We start from the raw sequence: 24,364 nt of genomic DNA on the forward strand, positions 1-24,364 counted from the left end.
TTTGGTTTGCTGTGTTATTTTTTTTTTTTTAAATTAATACTATTTCCATTAACAAGGAGCTGTAACATGCATCCAGAAAAAATTGCCGCCTCGTATATTTATGCATGAAATAAATTTCAGCACCTGCTTTAATCTGAGAAGTGTTTTGATGACGTTGCTGCCTTTCTGGCGCTGTCACTTGATCCTGAGAGTGAGAGCAGGCTTTCTTGTACCGTATGTTCCTTCTCATCACTTCCAGTGACTTCAAAAGAAAGGAGGCGTTGCTCCTAAGGGCTGGCCCGTGCGGGTTTCTGCCTGAGTGGGTATCTGGAGGGCCCCTTACGCACGCTCTGGTGATAATTGGCATGGCATACAGTTACGTTTGTGACAGAGCTGTGAGGAGCAAGTGACAAGGGGGATCCAGCTGTGGTGCTGCACAGGAACGTGGCGGTACTTCTCAAGAAGTGGGTCTTGACTTCTTTCTGAGAACCGTGAAGGACTATTAGGATGGTTGAGAGATGTTGAAAACATGTAATAATAGGAAGCCAAGAAAATTTTGCTCCTCACAGTTCTTTCCTTTAAGCTCAAGGGTTCTCTGTTTGGTGCCTTGAAGTGCATGCACAAATGATATAGGCCATCTTGATCTTTGATAGATTTTTTTCTTTTCTTTTTCACTTTGACTGCCTTTGTGAAAACTTGAAATAATGCTCTAGAAATCTGAAGAGCCACTGAAATGATAGACTCTTAGTTATTGTTTTTAGGCACTCAGAGCTTACTTTCTTGAGAGCAGAGGGATACTTTTGATGGCGTCATCCTGTCTTTACAGAGGAAAGCACAGCCGTGCCAGGCATTTTAAGTCAAGCAGGGAGTCTGGTTAGGTTTCTGTGTGCACGGTTGGGAGTTTTAATTCCTATCGCTTCTTCAGGGAGCCAGGCACTAAGAGTAGAGAGGTGCTGTTGTGCAGGTTTTTCTAATTCCCTCCTGGCTGCTCCTGGATGAAGTTTTCTTACTTTCAAAATATCCTCCAATATTGATATTTTAAAGCGCACGGATAAATATCATGTAAAATCACGATCCATTCATTACTTTTTATTTTGCATGTGTGTCAGTAGTCTCACTGTAGCTTCACGGAAACCAGACAGGTATTGCTTTGGTTTCCTTGCAGTGATTACAGGGCAGCATCGCAGCGGTGTCATCTCTGCCCGAACGCGGATCGATGTTCTCCTGGACAGCTTCCGTAAGAAGCAGCCCTTCACACACTTCCTGTCCTTCGCTCTCAACCAGCCCGCCATCCAGGAGAAGTTCCTGCAGTTCAAGGAGGAAGTGTTGGAGAAATGCTCAAAGGTAAGGATCCACGTGAGAATTAAAATCAAGTGGAAGCCCTTCGGCAGAGCGCCGTTTCATTTATTGAGAGATAGCTTTTTGGCGTTTGCCTTGAAGGCCTTATTCTATTCTATTTCCTAGGAATGTGTTTTTAACAGGCCTTTTACTTAAGTTGGCGGATCTGCTGTGAATTTGTTGAGTGCTGTTGTGAAATCTTCTGGAAAGTGGAATGGCTTACTTAGTAAATCGTTAGTAAAATATTTTGTTCTCCTTAGAGATTTTCCTAGGTAGGAGGATATCTAAGATTCAAAAGAGCAGTTGGGGTTTTTTGTTTTTAATAGGAAAGCCACTAAATAATGTAGTGGACTTTTCTACATTTTATATGATTTCTACGTGACCGTGAAACCAGGTAGGAATTCACAAGTTTGCTGCTGCTTCTATTTCACGTTTCTTTTGGTTACTGACAGTGAAGGAAGATGGGTGTCATTAGTGGAGCTGAGGGAGAAATGACTTGGTAGCACATGCCATCCTGCAAATCTAATCGCTTCCCTTCTTCCCCCTGAGACGCTGTGCTGACAGTCCCTCCTGCTTGCCTTCAGATCTTGCATTGAGAGCAGCAGGACATAGTTAGGCATAGGGAAATGAAGGACAGAATGAAGTGAAAGCGGTGTATTCCCTGGTTTATTTTAGCATGCTTCTAGTTTGACAGAAGCAGTATGTCAGTGCACGGGGCCAGGCTGAGGAGAGGGAATGGTATTATTAAATTGCTGTGTCTTCTGAGTCTGCTGGCAGGACATCTCTAGGTAAGAGAGAAGAGTTCCTCTTCGTGACCGCTGCAGGTTAGATTGCGTACACGCAGCAGGGTTTTGTGGGCTGATATTCTTGCCTTCATGTCCATCAGTGCCTTTCAAAGGGGAAAATATAATCTTGCCGATAGCACAGCTTAAGAGGTTTAGTTTCCTATGCCTTCATGCCGGTGGGTGTGAATTATCTGATAGCTGGGGAGACAGGAGTTCTTACTCAAGTTTTCGTGGTCGCTTGCATGTCAATTGTCTCATCTCCAAGAGCAGAACTGAGCTGGCTCTGCAGTCTTGTCTTTCCTGGCAGTTCTGATTTAAGTCCCTCTTCTCCACCCAGCAGCCTATTTCCATGGCATTTTAGGATTTTTCTATCACTCAGCTTTCCACTTGATGTTAAATACAACCGAAACTGGCCAACAGATCCACGGATTAACAACCACTGCAATGCCATGCGGACCCTTTCCTCGGGCTAGGAGGATATCACTGGCTGGATCAGCTATCCTCATTAGCCAGCAGCAGGTACCTTTATTAAAGCTCACCGTTACTAAAAGAAAGCCCTGAAGACAGAGGGATGGAAACATTAGCCTGAGAAAGTGCTGGCTGAACAGAAAGTGCCGGACCTTGGGCTGGCGTCAGTGGTGGCCTGGCTCCCTCTGTTGGTTTCTAGTTCCAGTCCTAGTGTGGGGACACACCAAAGTCACAGGGAGAGAAGCGGCTTTTCAAGGGGCTGGTACCTTCAGCACAGGGCTCTGGTAGTGGCTGTTCGTGCCATTGGCCCTGGACTGCACCCCTGCTTTCAGTCTGGTGTTTCTCTTGCCCTTTGTCCCCTTCTACCTGGGCTTGTGGCTGTTACAGTCCTTTCACTTGATCTCCCCCAAGGTCTGGTCCTGCTCTGCTTGAAGCTTTGGCATTCTGGACTCTGCTTATCTGACCCTCCTCCTCCCCCTAGCTGTCTGCCAGCAGGTCCTGTGGGTCTCTCGTGTCCCTCCCTGTGGACAGCAAACCCAGACCTGCCCGCTGCGTGGGCAGTAACCTCGGTGTCATCCCGTACGTCTTGCTGGGTTCTGGCTTCCAGGCGCCTCGGTGTCAGGTGAATCCTTTCAGTGTCACATCTCTAAGATGTGGCCTCTTTTATTCATCTTGGCAGCTAACGCTGTCATTCATGCTGTCATCCTGTGTTTTTATTCCTGCAACACACTGCCCTCACACAGGACTAGCGCTCTCCTTGCGGAGCACTCATTTTTTCCTGCCTGCTGGTTTGGTTGCACCTCTGCAACCCTCCATTGTCCCTGCCTTGGCTGGTGACCTTACTGGCTCTTCAGACCCTTCCTGATCTGTCTCTGTCACATTGTTTGTCTCTTGCTCGCTCTTAAGTATCGTTTTGCATCCCTGGGTAGGCATGGAGGTCTGCCATCCCCTTAGAAACACGTTCATACATTCATCTTGGTGCTTTCCCCGGTGTTGTCAGTCACGTTCAGAAGGAGCTGTCTGGGAACATATGCCAACCTTCACATACTCCGTGTCCTGGAAAGCTGCAGAAACCCAAGCTTGGTCAGAGGAGCGCTGAGACCACTGCTGACCGGGCGAGTCACGCTAATTTTTCCTCCTCTCATCTGACCTTCTTTCTCTCCTGCAGTTTTAGTTCTGTGTCTGGATGGCACTGAGTCCTGTAAGGCTCTGCGTCATGGTGAGGGATCCTGCAGCGTGGGCGTGCGCACAGGAACACATTTTGGCCTAACAGCTACTTCTGGCTTTCAGTAACCTCAGACTTGAACCATTCTCGGACCCAGCACCCAGGCATGAATCCTCCTAATACCGGTAACAGCGATATCGCTGAGAGAATGTGGCACTCGAGACATAGCATGCCTTTTGCTGCTGCCGAGTCATCAAGGTGCTTCGAGGAATCTCCCAAAATGGTGGCAAGCTGAAGCTGCCCTACAGCAGGACACCTCTCTGTAGGTGGAAGCAGAAGGGCTGGGGCTGCCATTCCTGCTCTCTGTGCTGCGTGGGTGCGAGGTGCCCCGGCCTGGAAGCTGTGGAGTTGTCTTAGCACTGCTCCATGTCCTGTGCCTCTCAGGAGAGCCTGAAATGTTCCTGGTACTGCTTACATCAGCTCTACAGTTTCCATTTTTAGTTTGAAATGTGGAATTCGGTCAGTGGCCGGTATTTGGGGGTTTGCATATGTATAGCCTAGGAATATATGGTGCTTTATTTTTCTGCCCTTCCTTCTCCTGGTATTAGCAAAAGGGTTTCTAGATATATTGCTGGCTGTTAGTTCAAGGAGTATATTGCAGCCCCGTATGTCTCTCAATCACTCCACAAGCCGGTAATGCCACTCTAATACCACTTTATCTCACAGCAGGGTCTGCTGGAAAGCGTGTCAGTAATGAAAAACAGTAATTCAAAACTGTGCCTCACAGAGCAATAAGAGAGCTTATAGATTTGTCCAAAGCAAAGGGATTTCTCAGGATACTTGGAGAAATCCGAATAGGTTTCGGTTGACAGAAGCAGTGCGCTTCTCTTCCTGTTGCAATTTGCTGGTGCGAAACATTGCAGAATTAGGTAAACCCCAGTCTTTGAATGAAGCTCGGTAATAACGGTAAGGAAGGGAAAGGACCGGTTGTGCGTGTGTGAGGATTTCTTCTGGCCATTGAGCATTTGTGAGGGACTCTATTTCTCTCTGAAGCAGTTACCATGACAACCATTCATTTATATTTTATAGCACAGGGTTATGTTCGTGGGTATGTGCTTTCTAACTTTTTGTGTGTGTGTGCGTGTGTGTCTTTAAGACATTTTTTATAAGATGAACCGTGTGCTGGAATATGGAACGTGGTCCATGGTACGGTTTAGGGCTGCCAGGCAATGAAGCAGGGCTGAGGGGAGGCTCTTTTGAGGCTAATTTAATAAGAATACGGGGAGGTGGCTCACCTGGACAGGCTCTTTACTGGCGTGGTGCAGTGGGAGGTCCGGATGACTGGATGACCTTGGAAGTCTCCTCGCACAGTCGTGTAGGTGTCAGAGCGAGGAGGACTGAAACGTCTGCCTGAGTACGCAGGTGGAAAAGGGAAGAGACTTTGCAGTAATATTGCCGTGAAAAATCACAGTTGGGTCTTTCAGAGCTGTGCAAACACAGCACTTGCAGTCTTAACAGGCTGCAGATGTAGCACGGAAAAGAAATATGATTGCCGTAATATATGGCAACCTGTAAATATCAAACATTGCTAATGAGGTATTACATCTTGGAGTGGAAGGGACAGAAAATGGGAGGGGTTTTTCAGCCTGCAGCTCTTCAGTCCGTTCTGAGGAAATTCTGCTTTTCTGGCTCGCTCCTTTGTTTGTGGATCAGGGTGGGAGAGGGCATATAGCTGGCACGCAGTATCCTGCTATTAAGAAAAAAAATAATCATAAAGCTGTCTGCAAATATTGGAAGCTCTTAAGGCAGTAGAGAGGATGCAGCCGGGGAGGAAGAGCTAAGGAGTCTGATCCTTTGCCTTGTCATGTAGGCGGCCTGAAGTGTGTTGTGGTCTATGGTTTCCCTACTACAGGGTCTTAGATTTGAAGGAACAACGTGCTTGGGCTTTGCAAAGAGAGGTGAAGACTCTGGATAAAACCTTTTCCATGTTCCTTGTAAAGGAGGAGAGCAAAGGTGAAAGTCTAAGTAGCAGGCAGGAGGAAAAAAATGAATTTTTAAGACTAAATGTGTGGAAATGGGTTGTTTTTTGACCATGACAGGGCAGTGTCGGGGAGAGGCACAAGCTAAAATGGATGGTCATCACATATGGATGGTGTGTAAAGGGGATATTCTTTCTGCCTCTCAGTGCATCCTTAGAGAACCCAAGTTTCAACAGTAAATTTTTTGAGAGATGATAATATATTTGTATCTGCCGGCGAGTCCCTGCAAATACACCGCTTTCAGACTCCCCTGTAGGATACGGGGATGCCCTGCTGTGACACCTCCCCTCCTCTGCTCTGGTGCTCTACTTTCATTAGGGCTGGAAGCCACCGCTTGCCACGAGCCACTGCGACTGGGCTATGAGGAGTGTCCACCTTCCGCTGCACAGGGGAGGAGACTGGTGAAAGAGGAGCTTTTTGCCAAGAGGCATTTGGAGAGCATGGCTTAGATCCTGATGGATCCCTCTGCCCACCTCTGATGATGAATCTCACTCCCCCCTCCTGCTTTTATGGTTGTAGCTTATCTTGAGAGGGTTCCTTAGGTATTTGGAAGACGTCCATAAAGCCCCAAAATCACAACGTTGACAGGATCGCATCTCTTGTGCTCATTCTTCCTGGAGGTGGGTGTGATTTTCCCTTAGCAGTAGTTATGAACCACATATTCCTGCTGGCCAGGTTGCAGAGGACTGATGCCAGCGGACAGGACAGCTTCCTGTGAGGTGACACAGCGGTTGGTGATAGTTTATCATAATCTGGGATTAGAATAAATGGGCTCAAGCTTTTTTTCATCTCTGCGAGCAGCATCCAGCCACGAAGGGCTGCTAAGACACCCGCAGAAACATTGCCTGTTCCAGGGAGAGCTACCTCTGATGTAGCATCTATTTTATGCGTGGGAGAAGTGGGATCTGCCGGCCTGTGAAAGAGTAGGGGTGTAAGCAGGGTTTTTAGGAACTGTCTGAAACACTAGAGAGTAAACCAGGAAGATTATCTAGGTCTTGGCCTGCTCACTCTGCACCATTCTTCCCTGCTAATCTCCCCAGCAGTGGTAGCGCGGCTTGTGGAGGTGACATGCCATCGCTTTGTCAGCTGTCAGCCCACACTCAGGTGTTGGAAAGCTCAGGGGAGAACGCTGCTTTTAGGGCAGGTTGGTGTTTACAGTACAAATTGTACTGGGGCAGAGGAGGAGGGTAAGGCATTTGCTTTCTGACCTGCAAACTGCTTTCTCATTACTGTACATCATCTGTGCGTGCTGTGCAAGTGACATCGGTTGTCCACGGCAAGGATAAATCGAACTTTCTTCCAGTTTCTATTACCCGAGCTACTGTTTTATGATGGGCCAAATATCCTCTGGCTACAGATACCCTTAGAGAAAAGAGGCTGACGGAGAGAAACCGTGTCCTGTCATGCGTGTTAACAGCAGTATGAATTAAAGGAAGACGAATGCAGAGAGGGGAAGGGGAAGGTGGGGAGAAGTGAGATAGTGCCGTCCCTCTCTCCTCTGCTCCCGATGTGCCCCGAAGTAGTTGGTGCTTTTTTCCGCCTGCTGCACAGTGCTGGGGTTTGCCACATGCTTTGTCACTACCAGCATGGTACGATTTGGGGTTTCACTCGGCAATAAAGTAATTAACAGCAGTGGAAGGTATATATGTGCTCTCTCTCTGGGGACTGCCGCGCTTTGCTGGCCTCTGGCTGCTGGAGCAAGCCCTCGGCCTCTGTGTTGCAGGCTGGCTCGTCTCCAGCCCAGCCCACGAGCCCTGCTGTAAAGGAGGGCATGGATATTGTCATTAGGCATGAAAAATGCCCAGTGAGGTGTGGGGCATTAAACTCTGACGGGCTGAGATACCGCAGTGTTTAAACAGCCGAAAGGTTTTATTTCAAACTCTGAAGTGCAGTGAGAAACTTCAAAGGTGTCATCCTCGGGCGGTGGACTTTTTGCAGAGCGAGAAAGGCTTCAGTGGCCTCGCAGGTTGGCTTCTTCTGGAGTTAGACGTTGAGGTTATTTAATATGCTGATGGGAAATGGCCAGTAAGTGGAAATAATTGTTTTAATATGGGCATGTTAACCATCATCGAGGTATTTTTATAAATATCCCCTAACAAAAGAGCGTGTTTCTTAAAGCTGAATGTGACCACTGCTCCACCTGGGAGCAGTTCTTCCCCAGCAACAACACGTAGCTCTTCTTATAAAGGAAATTTAACTTAATTCATCTCGCCAAACAATGGGGCACGCGGGAACAAGAAAAATGTAATTATCAGAGGCGGTATTAGCTGTGCTTGTGTTGTGAAGTGCAGCCTGTGTTTAGACAGGATTTAGAGACCATTTAGAGCTTGTCACTAGAGCTGGTTCCAGCTTTATCGCACAAAAAATGGACTTAACTCAAGTTTTAAATCTGTGCTGACTTGTGTCGAGTTCATTGACAGCTTTGACAGCTGTGGAAGTCTCCTCTCGAAACCCTGTACGAGTGAGCGGGTCCTCAGTCCTGAGTCCTGAGTAAGAGCCTGTCGTAATGGGCTTCCCGGCTGCCCTTCAGCAGCTCCGCCAAAAAGGCAGGCAGGGGGGATGCATGCGGCTGGGGGGCTGCGTCTCGCCTGTTGGGCTGAGCTCGCTCCCTCACAAAGCCTGTGAAATTTTGTTTCTTGTTTCAACTTCTGGTTGCTACGAACCTGAGGAGTGATGCAGAGATAAAAGTTTTGGTGACCCAGTACCTGTTCTCTCGTATTTATCCCTCTGGTGGAGGGGTGTGTGTGTGTGAGATAAGACACCTCTATATGATCGATTGACTGATTTGCAGGATCACGGGGTCAGCAGCAGCCTGTTCCAGAACCCAGCCAAGCTTCACCTGACTCTTGGGACGCTGGTACTTCTGAACGAACAAGAGATCCAGAAAGCCTGTGACCTCCTACAGCGATGCAAAGAGGACTTTGTGGAGTAAGTGATAAAAAGGGGATGTCATCACCAAGAACTTGAGTGGGGGGAAAAGCAGCAAGGTGTCTTTGACAAGGGACAGCAAAAAGAAAAGCAGCTAAATGGTCTATCTCAACTCTAGAAATTTAGAAAAAGGCTGAAACATTTCAAGTGGGAGTGGCAGAAATCACCGAGCAGTCACAAAGAGCCTAACAGCGTCTTGCAGCTCAGCTCCAGCCCTCAGCATTCCCTGGAAACCTGCTCTACTCATTTTTTTTTCCTCACACGTGTCCCCGTTATTTTTGCGCGAGCAGTTTGTGCTGTTGTCCCCTGCCTGCTGCAGAGGGAGGGATGGGCTGCGTTACCTTCGTGTGCGTTGTCTGCAGCAGGCTCTGGCGCGCTGCTTCCCCCCTGCCTCTGAGCAGATGCTGAGGTGTCCTTGACACGCGTTTCTCGATGCGGGGAGCTGTGTGCAGGGAAGCCAGCAGGAGCCGTGTGAGTAATCCATCTGAAATGTTCAGTGCTGCTCCAGGACCGGGGCTTTCTCGCTGCCTGTTAACACTGAGCTGCAGATGTTAGGGCTTTAACCGTAAATGTGGTTGAATGACACTGTAATTAGCTTATCTCTGTTCAGCTCAGAAATTGGAGATGGCCTGAGGGATTGGTTTATTTATTTAATTCTGCAAAGCCTTTGCACATAGAGCACGGGTCCTTGATTTTAGTTATTTATTTATTTATTTGTTGCCTGGGTGCATGAAGAATTAGCCACGCTGTGCCAGCTAATATCTGTGGGAATTAATGCATGGCCAAAAATTCCTACGTCTGCCTTTAAAATGACAGCTCCAGTGTTTCAGCTGTTGAACAGAAATGCAAGTGCGTTTCCAGGGGAAGGCTCTACCCGCAATATTTGGGAAGTCTGAGCTTCCTCCTAAGTGGATTCAGAGAAAAATCTTTACTCTCCATTTCCTTTGGCGGAGGGGGAATCAACACTTGAATGTAACCTTTAGGTTATTTCCCCTGCCACACCCAAATAAATACACTTTGAAAATTAACTTAGGCTCCCTTCCACCCCCATAAACCTTCATTAGCGATCGTTTATTTTTCTAAATGCAGGCAGTGCCATGTGAAAGCAGATGTGCCCTTTTTGACCCTCTTTAGAGTACGGGGTGTTTAGCGTTCTCGATGTGATGTACACAGCAACACACTCGCGCTGTTTTCCTCCCAGTAAACATAGTGGAAGGGGAAATCTCCTTATTCCACCTGGGAAGCTTTGCTGAGGATCTCAAAAGCGGTCTCTCAGGTGACCTGAACAGAAGCGAGCAAGGTTAGAGCAAAGTCACGCTCACGTTGTAACTCGTGTTTATTACTTCTGCCTGCCCAGGCACTCCCTGTGCTTTCCACGAGGCCTCGGTATTAAATGAGACAACGGCACTTACCCACAGGGAGCTTTCGCCTCCCTGCGATGTTCTGACGGTAAAGGCAAGGAGGTGGCGTGTTTGGAAGCAGATACACTTCACGGTGCGTTTGCAGGTGTGGGAGCGCACGTTATATCCTGCACACGCTTTTGGGTTCGCCTTCCTGCAAGAGGAGCTGGAGCTGATTTTAAAACAGCTCTATTTACTTCCAGCATTTGTGAGCGGATGTTGAAGTGTACTTAAAACCGCATTCTGTATCGAGTGCTTTTCCCAGCAAAAATCAACGAGCTGGAGACTTTGTGTCACGATCGCTCTCTGCGCAGGGAAGGCAGGAGCTTCTCTGGAGTGAGAGCTTGTACTGTTTTACTGCTGATGGGTTGCCTGAAATGTAACTGGAGATCTCCGCATTGAGATGGCCTGTGAACACTGACAAGTTGGCTTAATGCGTGTCTAAAGCACTGAACGTATGAATTTAAATGTGTTTACGGTATTTCTTGAGACGATGAGACAATAGCAGCTGGAGCCTTTTGAGCTTTAGAAATCAGGGAGCCTTTTTTCTGTTTGAGTTTTTTCAGTGCAAGCAACAGGCAAGATATGGGAAGGTGGAATGCACTGCCCTATGCGGTCGATACCACATTTAAGTCCCGCTTAACCTCAAAGTTGTGTTTAACTATAGCAAAAAATGTATTGTATATCATTCCCGTAGTAAAACCAAACATTGAGTGCGTGCATGAGGAGTACTATGCACTGTATTTCAAAAGCGGGTGTGACGTTTTGCTTTTTAACACGAGGGTCTTGTTGCATTTTAGCCAAATTGCTGGAGGGAAGCCCCTGACCGTGGAGGTGGCAGGAGTGGAGTACATGAACGATGACCCTGCCATGATGGATGTCCTTTATGCCAAAGTCCACATGAAGGATGGCTCAGACAGGTGGGTTCCCCACGTTGCTTTCTATCATTCCTTCTCGATGTGCCGCGGCAGCAGTAGCGGTGTGCCAGAGAAAACCCGCTGCCGTCTGAAGCTGGTGGGTGCCGCTGGCGGTCCTTGGGCCAGCAGTCAGGAAGATGAAGTCATTCTTGCTTCCTAAACCGGTTAAGGCAGTCAGGTGTTTGCTCTTTAAATCAGTCACTGGCGGTGCAGCTGAAAGATGTCATTTGTTTCTGTATCAGTCTGTCAGATTGAATAATGGTGTCGTAGCTCATGTGGTGATAAGATGGCCAAGGAGATACTCCTGAGATGACTTAGAAGGCAGGACAACTTGGCCTCTGCTGTCTAGTTCCCAACCTGCAATCCAGATTAATCTGGACAGCCTGGCATATTCTGCGGCACTTAATTATTCTTAAAACCCAGTTACGCCAGCAGGTCCTTGGAAAAGCATGACTTGGTTACAGAGCTGGATTTTGTGTCTGTAAGCAGCCTGGGAACAGGCGCTGGGTGCGAAATGTCTGTCTTCTGAGCTGCTGGTGTGAAATCTCAGAGCCTGCTTGGCATCAGTGCGTGTGTTTGTGCTGTTTGCTGCTGTGGCTGATGGCTTTAGCTCTACAAACGGTGCTGCCCGGGATGTGGCGGTGTCTGGACAACCCTCTCCGTCTTGTTTTTGACAAGTACGTCACCAGCGGCGGCACCATTTTTTCTCTTACTGCTTTCTGGAAGACTGGGGAAACCTAAGAGCTGTTGTACTCAATGCAGCCGGTTGGGAGGTGGGTGGGAAAGAGGGTAGGGGAGCAGCCAAAAGAGCTTTAGCCTTCTCTCTCTGAGCCATAGCCTTCTCTTTTTCTGGCAGTGCTGCCCTTTTGTGTCTGCTCCCGTTGCTAGAGGACAGCGGGAGCTAGCAGAGGAGCACGAAGTGGTGCAGCTGGAGGAGGGCGGCTGTGAGCCGGGACCAGCTCAGGGAAGGAAGGATGTGTTCTGACATCTCCTTTCCCCGAGGGCTGAGCAGGCAAGTGGGGCCCTCTGCTTAAAACCGCAGTTTGGAGGCTGTGTTGAAGTAAGAGATCGGAAGTGGGATAAGGAAATGGGTGGGAAAATGTAAGAATTGCTGGGAGGCAGTAGGAATTGCAATCTTTTCCTCTTCTTGGCTTTTCCACTTTGAAGTCTGTCCTACCCCAAAAGAGGTGAAATAAAACAAACGGGGCGGGTGGAGAACGAGGACAAGCTAGAGATCGGCCAGGAGACAGAAAAGCGGGGAGAAACAAGGCAAAAGCACTCACAAAGAGGAGACGGAGGCAGACACTGGATGACCCAAATGCCCTTCGGTCAGTTTGTTGTAGGAAGCGCCCAAAGCCTCAGCTCTGAGAGCTGAGGTATGGGCCTCTCTTCTCCTGAGTTGCTGGGCTCTGGATCATCTCTGAGGTGCAGTGCTTGAGAGTCTGCATCTGAAAACAAGTCTGCAACCTGAGGAGCTGCTAGGGAAATCCTGTAGAGCATTTAAGTAGGGCCTAAGGTGAGGCAGCCATGTCTGCCTGCATCTGGGGACAGCTTGAGTTGTTTGTACTAGCACTGTGGTCTGCTCCAGATGCCAGCTGTATCCATTTGGCTGAGAAGCCACTTAGCCATAATGCTAGCAGAAAGTGCTGATGTGCACCGGGGGTAGCAGAGCTGCTTTTGGCAGGGGAGAGAAGTGAGGTCTTCAAATCCACCTTGCCTTGAAACTGGAAACGACCCCTGCCCGTCCCCCCGAGAAAGGGCTGGTGCCTCCTCTGTCCTTTGCAGAGATCTATTAGCCGAGGTTTTGACCAAACCCAGCTCCTGTGCTTTGCATGGCACCCAGAGGTTGCCAGACTTCTCTTCCGCAACACCTTTTTTGCTTTTTGCATAGCAACAAGCTCAGAGAGGGCCAATTGATCGTCAGTTTTTATCCTTGGCCCAGGCTGGTCCTGCCCTCACCTGCGAATTAATTCATCTGGCACTTCTCCTTTAATATAGTTCATTAACTGTTAGCGAGCATCCAGAAAACATTTCGCTTTGCCAAGGAGAAAAAAGATATTTTTGTGTTGATGGAGAGCAGGGAAAGCTTCTTTTGCTTCCTTTGAGATTCCAGCAGACACAGCGTCGGACAAACGGTGATTATCAAGAGGGGACAAATGGCGATCTGTCCAGAAAACTCTGCTTCGTTTTCTGATCTGCTAGACGGATCATCGCCAAGCAGCTCCACGCGCCTCTTGCCTGCTGAAACCTGCTGTGCTTTGCTCAGGGAAATGGAGAAAGCAGGTGGAAAGCTGAGTTTCTCAGCTGCAAGGCCAATACTAGAAGGAGAGCGGCAGCCACGTGGTTTGCTGTGCTGGATCGGGCTGCTGCAGCCTGTGTTTGAGAGAGGTGTGTGCCTTCCTGTCTCATGCAAGACCTCTTGCTAGCTCTGTGTAGTTCCTGGCATGGCTGAGGGGTGGAGTTCCTTCCTGATCTTTGGATGATCTTGATCAGCTTAAGCTATAAAGCAGGAGATTTGATTTACCCTGACTTAGCTTGCATAACTGCAGACAGAATTAGGGGTTGGCAAGCCCTTCTGCACACATAATGGCTCAGACTGAGAGAGGGATCATGCTCTGATGCCTCCCACATGGCAAATAATTTCCATTATAATTCATTCTAATTTGTTTTATTTCCTTGATTAACTTTATAACGTAATAAAGCACCATTTTCACTTGAGCTATTCTCTGTTAATTTGTTTTAGTATTGTCTGTAATGATATTCATTTAATCTTTGTCATTGCTAATTTTAAAAATCACCGATGTAAAGCCAGAAAATGGTAGAAAACCACGACAAATGGTAGTTTGAGATTTTTGAAATCGTCACTTGGGGGCTGGCGGCCCGGGAGGGACAGTACAAAACCGGCAGTGGGGTAGGAGCTGGCATCCGGAGCATGGCAGCCCCCAGCTCTGGGGACCAGCCTCAGAGAGGCTGCACTCTGCCTCTCCTGCTGCAGCTGAGATGCCAAAGTGGTGGCACCTGGTGGAGCAGAGAGCTGTCTGACCCCTTGGACACGGGGAGAGAAGCACGAATTCTTCTGCAGAGAGTCATGCCCTCTTGCCTTGTTTTCGGGGAGGGGAAGCTGCTCTTGTTTTAGTGCATCCTTGCTGCTTTTGGTGAGGCTGGGGCACTGCAGAAATTTGGGGGGGACAGCAGGAGCCTGGAAGTTCCTTCAGCTCCTTAGAGACAGGATATGTGAGCGTGCTGCTCCCATCACCTGCCTGCTCCTGCTGCCTGTCCTAGGACAGGTCTGCTTGCAGATCCCGGCAGCCGTGGCTGCTTCCATCCCCAACAAAGGCCAGATGACAACGTGGCCTTTGGTTCTGCTCACTCAGTAGCTCCGAAGCTGGAGCATTCACCAGGATGTGCTGTCTGGGTTTGTGCCCTCTGTTACCGCATTCTGGGCTCTCCTAGAAATGAAGCCCACTGACCGGATTGCTTATTTGGGACAGAGAGGGTCTGAGCTCCAGCCCTGTGCACTGTACAGGTCGTGGTCCCTGAGCGGAGCAGGTCCTCCGGGAATCAAGGTGCCTGAGCCCCTCTGGGGGTCTGCACCTTTTAGCATTTGCAAGGAGAGTCACAACATGTTTCCTGGCAGTAGAAAGAAGTAGAAGAGTCCCAATAACATCTGTCACTGGGAAGAAGCTCTCTGCTATGCTAAATCTGCCCTTCTTTGGGGAGCGTTTGCAGCAGAAGCGATCACCAAGGAAGCTTTGCGAAACAGCCAGAACTTTTTGCATTAGAGCTGAATCCTGATGGCTCCGTTTGTTCTCCATCAGAGACTTCCATCCCTTTGCCTGTGTGCGTGCAGAGACTTCATTTCGTACATGCTGCCCTCCCTGGCTGGAAAGCAAAAAGCTAACAGTGCAGGGCATTCTTCTTGGTTTACACAGCTCTGTTCTTTCTCTGTTTGCTTTCCCAGGTTGCAGGTGATCGCCGATCAGCTGGTGGAAAGGTTTGTGGCCTCTGGCCTGATGCTTAAAGAATGGGATAGGGTGAAACTGCATGCTACAGTCATGAACACTCTCTTCAGGAAAGATCCAAGTGGTGCGTATCCCTCATCCTTAACTGATTAATGCATTTTATCCGGGAAATGCTTTTATCCTTCTTTTTTCGATTTTGTGATTTTTCTTAGTCTCAAAAATACCTAGAAGGTTGAGGGGGGATGTCACTAAACAAAAGCCAGAAGCAAATGAAAAAGCAATCAGCAGAGCTGGGGAAAGCAGGCGTTCTTTGAGCACTTTCTGGATCGTTTCTGAGGTTCTTTGTCGTAGCTCCAGAAACGCTATCACCCAGCAGCACTCAGAAAATCCGGGCCAGAGAGGAACGCGTTCAAGTACCCTGTGAGGTCTTGGGCCCTCTGTGCCCCAACCTTCAATTGAAATTCAGTAACAACTCAATGTGTTGTGCTGACCTTTAAACAAGACGAAAACGTGCCTCTTTGGTCAAGTTAAAGATTGCCAGTTTGGTTTAGGAATGTGATTCCAGTGTCATTCTCGCGGCGTTGGATTCAGACAGCTAGGAGGCTGACTATGAGCTGTTACTGAGTGTGCAGCGTCTGCCAAAAGATTGTCTGCTCTAGCAGCCTGTAGCATCGTTCCTAGCGCGTTACTTTATAAAGCAGCGCCAGATGCATTGTGTTCGGGGAGGGGCAGTACATTACAGCCTCGTCCCTGTGCGAACACGCGTGTGCTCTGGCACTGGTGGGTTGTTTGCAAGCCTTAAAAGAGTTGCACTAAAGCTTTTCCTGGCTTTCTCTGGCGCGGTGGCCTCTGTGCAACGCCGATAGGTTCTGTTGAGTATTCTCCAGTTGCTGCCTCCGTGAGTCTCTGTATGGACAGTGGGAACAGCAGACGGCTTGTGTTACTGTTTTCAGTGCGCCCAGCGGCAGACTTTGGGGATGATGGCTACAAAAGTCAGATGAACACACTCAGGCAGTACAAACCCTGAAAAGGTGGGGCTTAGCTCTCCAATTGAGCCCTGAAAACTGGTGAAAATGTGAGCCCAAAGTGCTGATGCGGCTCTCTGTCAGGGGAGGCACGCGGGCAGCTGCGCTGGCATTACCAGTCCGTATTCTGAACAGCCCCGTGAGGCACGCGAGGCATTCAGGCACAACGGCGAGAGCATTGCACAGATAGCCACAGAAGCCGCTTTATATGCAGTACAGGATTTGAATAGCGTGCTAGGTGTGAGTGGGACTTCACCGTTAATGCCGGAGATGAAAAAGAAATACTGAATATATTCACCGAGTGAGGCAGAGGTCCCGTGGAAAGAACAGATCATGTACTCGGGGATTATATAAAAATCCAGACATGCTCTTGGGAAATGGATCTAAGATGTAGGCATTTGGCAGTTGCTGTAGGCCTGGGTTGCTACTTTTGGGCTGCGTGCCCGCCCCGCAGAAGCACCGCACGTCTGTGCTTCCTGCAGCAGAGGTTTGTATAGGTGCTGCCCAGACCGCATCTGGTGCTCTGCTGGCATGCTCAGCCTAGTATTTGGTGCTGTTCCAGGCCATGCAAGTGCTCGCGGTGCTCTCACCCCGGCAGGATGTGGGATTAAAATCAGCCAGAGAGGAGCAGATGGGTTGCACTGAGCCGTCAGCCCTACAGAATTGCCCGAGCAGTAGCTATGATGTAGGGTCTTTCCTCCAGGTAGCACAGGTGATTCTGATAGAGGCACCGATTCCTGCGAATTCAGCCTTGTTCTCTTTAAAAAAATCAAAGTGGAAGTGTTTTTTTTGCACTAAGAACTGGGCAAAGATGGTTTGTTAGCTGGCAGATGACTTTGGGGGGGAAGGGAGGGAGGGAGGGAGTGGGGGGGTGAAGTACAGCACACACAGTTCTCCCATCTGAAGCTCATTCTGGTGGTGACTTTTCTCTTTACAGCTGAAGAGCGAAACAATACAATGGCTGGTAAATCATCTTTCAAGGAACGGGAGTCATTTAATGGCCGAAATATCCTCAAGGTCAGTATGAAACAATTAGGGAAATGGAGCCAGCTGTGGATATTGTGTAGCCAAAGGAGGTTGAAACACCTCTTCAAGACTGCTTTTGTATTAGGCTTATGGGATTTCCCTCGGGGGGAAATCTGTTTAGAAAATAAACAATCCAGATCACTCGTAATTGGGAGCATTACAGTATTTAACAGAAACGTTCGTAAAGCCGGTGAGGCTCAGATCAGGAGTATGTAGCACGAATGCTAAGTGGGTGTTTGTGTTGTCATTTACTTTGCTCGTGTTTTACCCTGGAGACTCAGGCTCCTGTTGATTCTCAGCCCACCAGAAAGGAGTACTTTGTTATCTTGTTCTACTCACTCGTATGAAACTGAGACCGACTGCCATTTGACTTACTTTTTTCTTCTTTTTTTTTAATTTCTGCTATTGATTTGCATGGTTTTGCTCCAGAAAAATAGCAGATAGCAGTAGGGAGTGCCACCAGCCAGGATCTGAGGGCTTTGGGAGTGATCAGAGGGTAGAAAGCAAGATCCCCCAGGCCATGGAGGTGGGTAGAGCTCGAAGGAGAGCATCCTGCAGCCTCCTAGGCTTTGTCCAATGGGGCTGAGACTGATGCTGTGGCGCTTGGCCCCTGCAAGTGTCCAGAGAGAAAAGACGAGCACGGGGAAGTAGAAATCGAAAACAGCAGCGGGTTGTAAGCAAATTTGCAGTCCTCATTGTGTGAGGGGATTTGTTGCGGGCAGTTAAAATAAGAGGGCGACGGGACAATGCATGAATACATTTGGGAGCTGATTGAAGATATTCTGGTAACAAAGAGACATGAGAGAGGACGCAGGCTGGGTGGGAGTTGGAGAGCCCAGAAGGACTTCAGGGCACCAGAGGAGGGAAAGGGTGCGTTTTATTTGTGTTTACAGTTTTGTTGTATAATGTATTAGGCTCTGGACGCGTGGGGATCTGGAGGCAGGGAGTGGAACTGATTGATCTCCTCTGCGCAGAGGACAAACAAAGGGACAAAATTAGGTTAAGCTCTCATTGTCCTCAGACGGTCTGTGCAAGCACGATGTCATGACTCAGCATCGCCACATGTTGAGTGTTCGGTGTGAGACTGCAGTATTGCAAATTGAAGTAGGAAAGCCACAGACGTGGTCCCTTTCTTAATGCGATCAGCGAGTTTCAGTTAGCTCCCCGTGTCCGAAAGCTAGGGTCCCGAAAGGCGAGGTGGTGTGTGCCTGCAGGGACTTATCTTTCAAGGCATATGCCCTTTGCTCCTTTCTCTCGCGTCTGTTAAACTTGTCCTCGGGCTTTATAGAGATGTAAAATCCAACCCTCAGTCTCCCTTAATACTCCTCATCCAAAACCATTTACGATTTGGAAGGCATTAACAATGCTCCCTCTACTGGTCACGCCATTTGTGGACCGCACGGCGGGGTCTGTGGGTCTGGTGGTGCGCAGAGTTTAGACATGCAACTGCCCTACCTGGAATGGCTACTACTTCTTCTCGCTGCTCTCTGAAATATGAGCCGATGCATTTTTAAAGCTCCTAATTGATTTTGTACTGATGTAGCCAAAAGAGCTGATGGCTGTTTGGACTGTTGATAATTACTTCAAAGCATGTCTTGCTGCAAGAAATGTCATCCTTCTCCCCCACCTCCACTACGTTTCCTAACCTGCTCACTTCGTATTTCCCTTTGGTCTCCCACGTGCCTGCAGCAGAACGCCCGTTGGCATTAATTAATTACATGAGTCATAAATAGCTCCAGGCTTCTTACCAGAAGAGCCCAGCCTCAGCCAGCCACTGATGCATTCTCGCATGACCTTGCAAGGATGCGCCAGTTCCCTCCCAGCCCCCTTTTATATACATTATTTATCTTCTGCTCAGGGAGGCTGCCCTCTCGCAAAGTGGCTTCATTAACTTTTGCGATGGGATCTAAACGCCGGGCTGTTAATGAACATGGCTGCAGTTAGGCAGGCTGGCTTGTGGGTGCCGTCCCCTTGTAGGTAGAGTGATGTGTTTCCAGGCGGTGGAACTCCACGATAGCTGTGTTGGGTGGCAGCGTTCCCAGTTGGAAAGGTGACAAAGCACGGTGACTGGTAGGAGGGCATCAAGTTGGGTTTTTTGTCACTCTCATTCCTTTTATGCAGCTACGACTGGTGCCGAGGGGCCAAAGGCTTTGCCAAGCGGAGGGCAGGACCTGAGCTATCAGGGCACGATAGAGATGCCTTGGATCTGCTCTTCCAGTGGTCGGAGCTGGAGAGTGTGTGTGTGTGCAGATGCGCTGGCAGCACGTTTGCTGATAGCATGCCTGCGTTACCCCAGGCTCCAGCTGGTATTTTGCTTTCAGCAGGACTAATCGGAATTTTATTTAATAATCCTTTGTTCTACCCATTCCGCGGAGTTAAACATACACTCCTATTTGTGCTAATAAATGGTTGTCCAGGCCGGTACCTTCCCACACTGCTCAGAAAATAGATCCTGTAGGATGAGTTGCGTTCGGGAGTTTAAATTACTTCGGTCTTGAGGAATATCCATGAAAAAGGCTCCCTGGCCTAGATAGTGCCGAAAGCCCAGGGGAGTCTGTGCCCCAACAGCTGAGTGAATTGTGACTCCCATGAAAGAAAGCACTAGACTTTAGCATCGTGCTTGTCGAGTCCCAAGAAGAAGCTGGGGGTGCTTTATGAACTGCTTCATGTTATGCATGTTATTAAGAAATAAGTATTTCTTCTAAGGTGGCTGGTGGCTAGCTCATCCAATCCTTTGAACATCCAAGTCACGTACCCCAACTCTTGCTCTGCTTGGGGACAAAATGGATCGTCTCTCGGCGAGCGGAGGGAGGAGGCAGTGATGCACAGCTGGGAGACGGCGGCAGCTCCGTCCCCGCCAGAGAAGGGTCGGGCTGGGTGGGCGGCCGGGCCTCGGGGGAGATGTGGGTTTGGCATCGCTGTGTCCTCCCGGGCGGTGGCTGCTTGCCCTGCATCGCAGCTGGCCAAGCGGCGCAGTGCTGGCACAGAGGCTGGGCAGCTGCCTGCATCTCCGGAGACGAGGCTTGGCTGCCTACGGGCTTTTATTTATTTTGCTTAGTGGAAAAAAAAAATAAGGCCATGGTGAAGAAATAAACAATGCAAAGAGATGCGAAGGTACCCCGTTGGCCAAAATTTTCTAACGTGATTTTTAAAGGAAAGGAGGGCTTCCAATAGGGAAAAAACCCACCTGGACTCTCACTGGGTTAAAATGGAATGATTTTTGACTTGAGGAGTGGCTTTTGCTGCATTCAAACAAGAGGGAAGCAAATTTTGAGAGCAGAAAGAGATGAACCCCGCCGCTTAGCACAGCTCTGTGCATTAACAGCTTACAAGATTAAATATTGAGGGAACAGCTACTGAGGTACAGCAGCGGAAAGCTGCACGTCTTATGTCTTAGGGCATTAGGGGAGACTTTAAGCTGGGATGCAAGACTGGGAACTGGATCAGTCGAGGCAGTGACACATGCTGCCAGTGCCCTAGTCCAGCAGCGGGAGTGGGATTGCTCCGGCAAGGCTTTGAGGTTGGACGAGGCATAATTCGACGAGGCTCCTTCTCTTTTGAAGCCTGCATAGAGGGTATTGCGTTATGTGACTGTATCTGCTTTCACTTGGAGTGGGGGGAAAGTGCACTTACTGGCTGATACAGCAGGGCTAGTGGAGAGCCCATCGTAGCAAACCAATCCGGTAGTGCTCTCTCTTGTCATTTTTATCTTGCTGGCTGAGAACAGCGCAGTGGCTGTGGTGTGCAGCGGTTCAGTTTCAGACATTTCATGCAGTGCCATAGAGAGAGATACAATGAAAAAGAAAAATCTTGCCCTGGATAAACCTGCCAACCCCTCAAAATACCCCAAACCCACCAAGCGCTAAACAAATTAATATCTGCCCCTGTGTAGAGCCACCATTACTAACTTGCCTTGTAAATGAGTCCTTGTGTTCTGCAGCCATTGGCACCCGGGCCTTTTCTGTGTAACTTTTGTTAGTGAATTTAAGGAGACAGAGCCTTTTCCCGATGTATTTTTAAGCTAAGGTGAAATCAAAGGGCCAAAGAACCCCGCGTTAGGTGAGATCAAGACTGCCCGGTGTTCGGGAAGGGCAAGAACATCTTGTTATCCTCAGCGAGGTGTTAAAGGTATATATCTGAAGTAGGACTGGTGACTGGAACAAGTGTCTAACAGGAGGTGGCTGCTTGGAAAGTTTAGAGTTAAAAATACCAAACAAAAATCCACTGGGGTGAGAACAGACTGAATAAGAGATTGTGGTGCAACATCACTGTATCAGAAATAAGGCAGTGCTTTTTTCGCCTCGGTGTTACAGAAGAATCAAAAGCCCAAACGAAAGGCTGTAATGCCGCTTTGCAGAGGAGAGGATTTTTGCCTTCGGTTCCGATCCTGCCATCATGGAGGGATGCTGAAACGATCGAGGGGGCTCAGCAGCATGCAATTAGAGCACCAGTGGGATGGGAGGATATGACAGTTGAGCAGATGAGACCGAAGCTCAATGTTTGTATGATCTTGGGGGGAAAAAAAAGGAGATTAAATTGGGGTTGCCGTGAAAATGCTTTCCTATGAATTACATTCTTCGGGGCGGGGCGGGGGGGAAGGCATAGTCACATTATTTGCATTCGGTGAAACAGGAATCTGACGCGGCATTTGAAAAATCAGACTAGACAATAGAGGAAAAATATCTTCGTTGGAGCATTTGGGCCTCGGAGCCGAGCGATGGGGTGGCGTTGGAGGCACGGAGGGAAGGCTGAGACGCCGCACTGAGGAGAAGGCAATGCTGGAGGTGCAGAAGGTTTGTGCCAGTTTGCCTGCATGTGACAGAGATCCGTTTGGTGACCCTACCGTAAAGGGGAGAAGCAGAGGTGCTCAGCACCTCTCTGACTAATTTTAGCAGAAACTGTGAGTGCTGGAAGAGGGAGGATTTGCTGAGAGGGTTATAAAGTTTCTGAATCCTCTTTCCCGTTCCAAGCAGGGCTGCCTGCACCTCTACCGTCCCCTCCAGCCGTTTTGGAGGTGCTGTGGGTGCCTCTGCCTTTGGAGATGATGCCATGGGTGCTTCTGCCTCCCAGCCAGTGGGCATCTCGCCTCCTCATTGCCCCGAGATGGCTGTTCTGCCACCAGCCAGCCCAGACAGCATCACCTCTTTCATCTTCAGAGGAGAATTTTTCTCAGCAGAGCTGGCAGGGCTTGAATTACAGCGACGCCTTAATAGAAGACAGCACATTAAGCGCCAAAAAAAAAAAAAAAGAAAGAAAGAACACATTGATTATCAAAAGTAGGCAGTTCATCCCAAAGGTGCTGTGACCCTTCCACCGGATAATTTCCTGGGTCTGTCCAAATGAATTGACTGGCTCCATAGCTGGGCTCCTCCTCTTGGCGATTTGGTGAGTGTAACGAGTGGGTCGCATTGATGGGAGCTCCTTGTCCTGGTATTCCCGGATGCGTCTCAAGCCTCCTGGCATCTCTGCGGCAAAGTTGAAGCCTGGCTCTTAAAAGCCGTTGCTGCATTTGCTGTAATAGGCAGTGCCAGGAGCCGCGGGGATGAGGCTTCTTTGGAGAAATGCAGTCCTTGGTTATGAATTTCCTTGAACAGGTTGTCCTGTAAATCCCTCATGTTTGAGGCGTAGCAGGGTCTGGGAAGTTCGCAGAGCCTTTAATGTGCTGGAGGTTTGGCTTTTTTTATTCTTGTCTGAAAGATGTGCAAAAATCTGGTAACCTCCAAATGCCCCACTTGTATTTGTTTCTTAGTTTGCAGAATGCCTTTCACCATAGCAACTAGGGTTTGATTTCCTCAAGCGCAAGGATTTTCATGGATTTGTGGCAGGGGGGAACAGACCCAAACCCCTGAGCTAAAGCAAAGGTTTTGCAGTGTGGGGGCGGCAGCGGTACCACTAGATTTGGCTTGCAATGGAGGGGGACGCCGGAGGGCGAGGATCTTGGCTGAACAAAGGCCTGCACCTGGCCCCACATAATTTTATTTGCAAGAAATCTGGCCTGACAGATTAATTTCGACTATTGGTGAATGTCGCCCTCCCCACTGCTGCGTCACCCTCTGGCAGCTGGGGTGGCTTTGCTCCAGTTGTGCGGAGAGCTGAGGTTTCTCGTGGTGGCGGTCAGAGGAGAAGGATGGGCAGCTGCCACGTTAGCAGGGCTCAGCTGGAAACGTCCTCCCCTTCCCACCCGCAGGAAACATGCTCCTCTCAGGCCGGCGGATGAAACCCAGCTGGGGAGAGGCAGGAACATTGCAGAGGTTAGGAGGAGGGAACAGAGCTCCGAATGATCCTGAGAAATCAGGCAGAAGGGCAGGTCTGGGAGGGAGCGGTGGCATCGGCGCAGGATGGAGAACTACCTTGATATCAGCCCTGCGGACCGGGGTTTGGGTTATGGGGCACTGCTCCAGAGCACAAGCCAGATGAGTCCGTCTGTGGAAATAAAAGAAAGAGGCAAATAGCTGTAAAGTAAACCTCTGATGCTTAACACTCAGCCCCCGGAGCAAGTACTTGTCCAGTTTCAGGCACTGTGGATGGGTGGAAAGAGCCCAGAAGGCAACAAGATAATCAGAGGGCTAGAAAACGTCTGCAAGCTGAGACTGAAAAACTTAGAGTTGTTTTGAGGCTAATAAAAGTAAGGAGGAGGAAGACAACACATAGGAAAAACTCATTAAGCGTGTGAAAGCTTTTGCCAGTAGTGGATGCTACATGCTCTGATGGTAGGGCGAGAAATAATGGGCTTCAGTTGCAGCAAGAGGGTCAAAGTAGGTGTTGGGAAGATCTTTGTAATGGGAAGGAGAACGAAACACAGCCCTAGAGGAGCAGGAGAAACGTGAGTCCCGGTCTTTTGGAGTGATGCAGTGACACCAAACCCTACTTCAGGAGGGAGCAGAGCCGTTAGCCCAGGCTCTGCCAGCAATGAGCTCCTCCTGCATCGGGGAAGGAGGGGATGGTGCAGCTGATGACCTCTTTTGGTCCTTTCTTCAGCTTGTCAGTTTATGATTACTACATGAGATCTATGCAAAACACCCGTGAGATGGCATTTGTGAACATACCAAGAGCTTCTTTGGCATTTGCATGGCATTTACTTTGGCTCAGTAAAATAAAAATATAAAGAAGAAACCTCCCATCACATATGCCCACGATCTTTCTCCCTGAACTCTGTACATGCTTCTTGCTCGTACACTGGTGGTACTTTTCCAGATAGAGATAGTTGTATTGTTATTGCTTTCTGAGGCATGGCACCGGTGATTTAATCAGAAGAGCCTTTCCTGTGTCATAGAGGAGATACCCCCGACTTGCACCCCGTGTTGGGCTCATGCTAACCCAAGATGCTCGTTT

At 49.0% G+C, this 24,364-nt stretch overlaps 1 protein-coding gene across 7 annotated transcripts in view; it reads left to right on the forward strand.

Moving 5' to 3' along the window:
• The window catches only part of ASCC1 (activating signal cointegrator 1 complex subunit 1), a 39,268-nt gene that overhangs the window by 5,449 nt on the left and 9,455 nt on the right, over positions 1-24,364 (forward strand). For 3 of the 7 annotated variants that reach the window (XM_074590027.1, XM_074590025.1, XM_074590028.1), the window contains 5 exons: positions 1,145-1,323; positions 8,566-8,702; positions 10,903-11,022; positions 14,981-15,105; positions 16,944-17,023. In XM_074590027.1, the coding sequence (XP_074446128.1) occupies positions 1,145-1,323; positions 8,566-8,702; positions 10,903-11,022; positions 14,981-15,105; positions 16,944-17,023 (641 nt within the window). Of the gene's footprint in view, positions 1-1,144; positions 1,324-8,565; positions 8,703-10,902; positions 11,023-14,980; positions 15,106-16,943; positions 17,024-21,664; positions 21,826-22,002; position 24,364 lie in introns of those variants that run through there. The other 4 variants (XR_012587417.1, XR_012587418.1, XR_012587416.1 and 1 more) reach the window with 4 other exon arrangements.

Source organism: Larus michahellis, chromosome 6, assembly GCF_964199755.1.
Source record: "Larus michahellis chromosome 6, bLarMic1.1, whole genome shotgun sequence".
NCBI classification, from domain to species: domain Eukaryota; kingdom Metazoa; phylum Chordata; class Aves; order Charadriiformes; family Laridae; genus Larus; species Larus michahellis.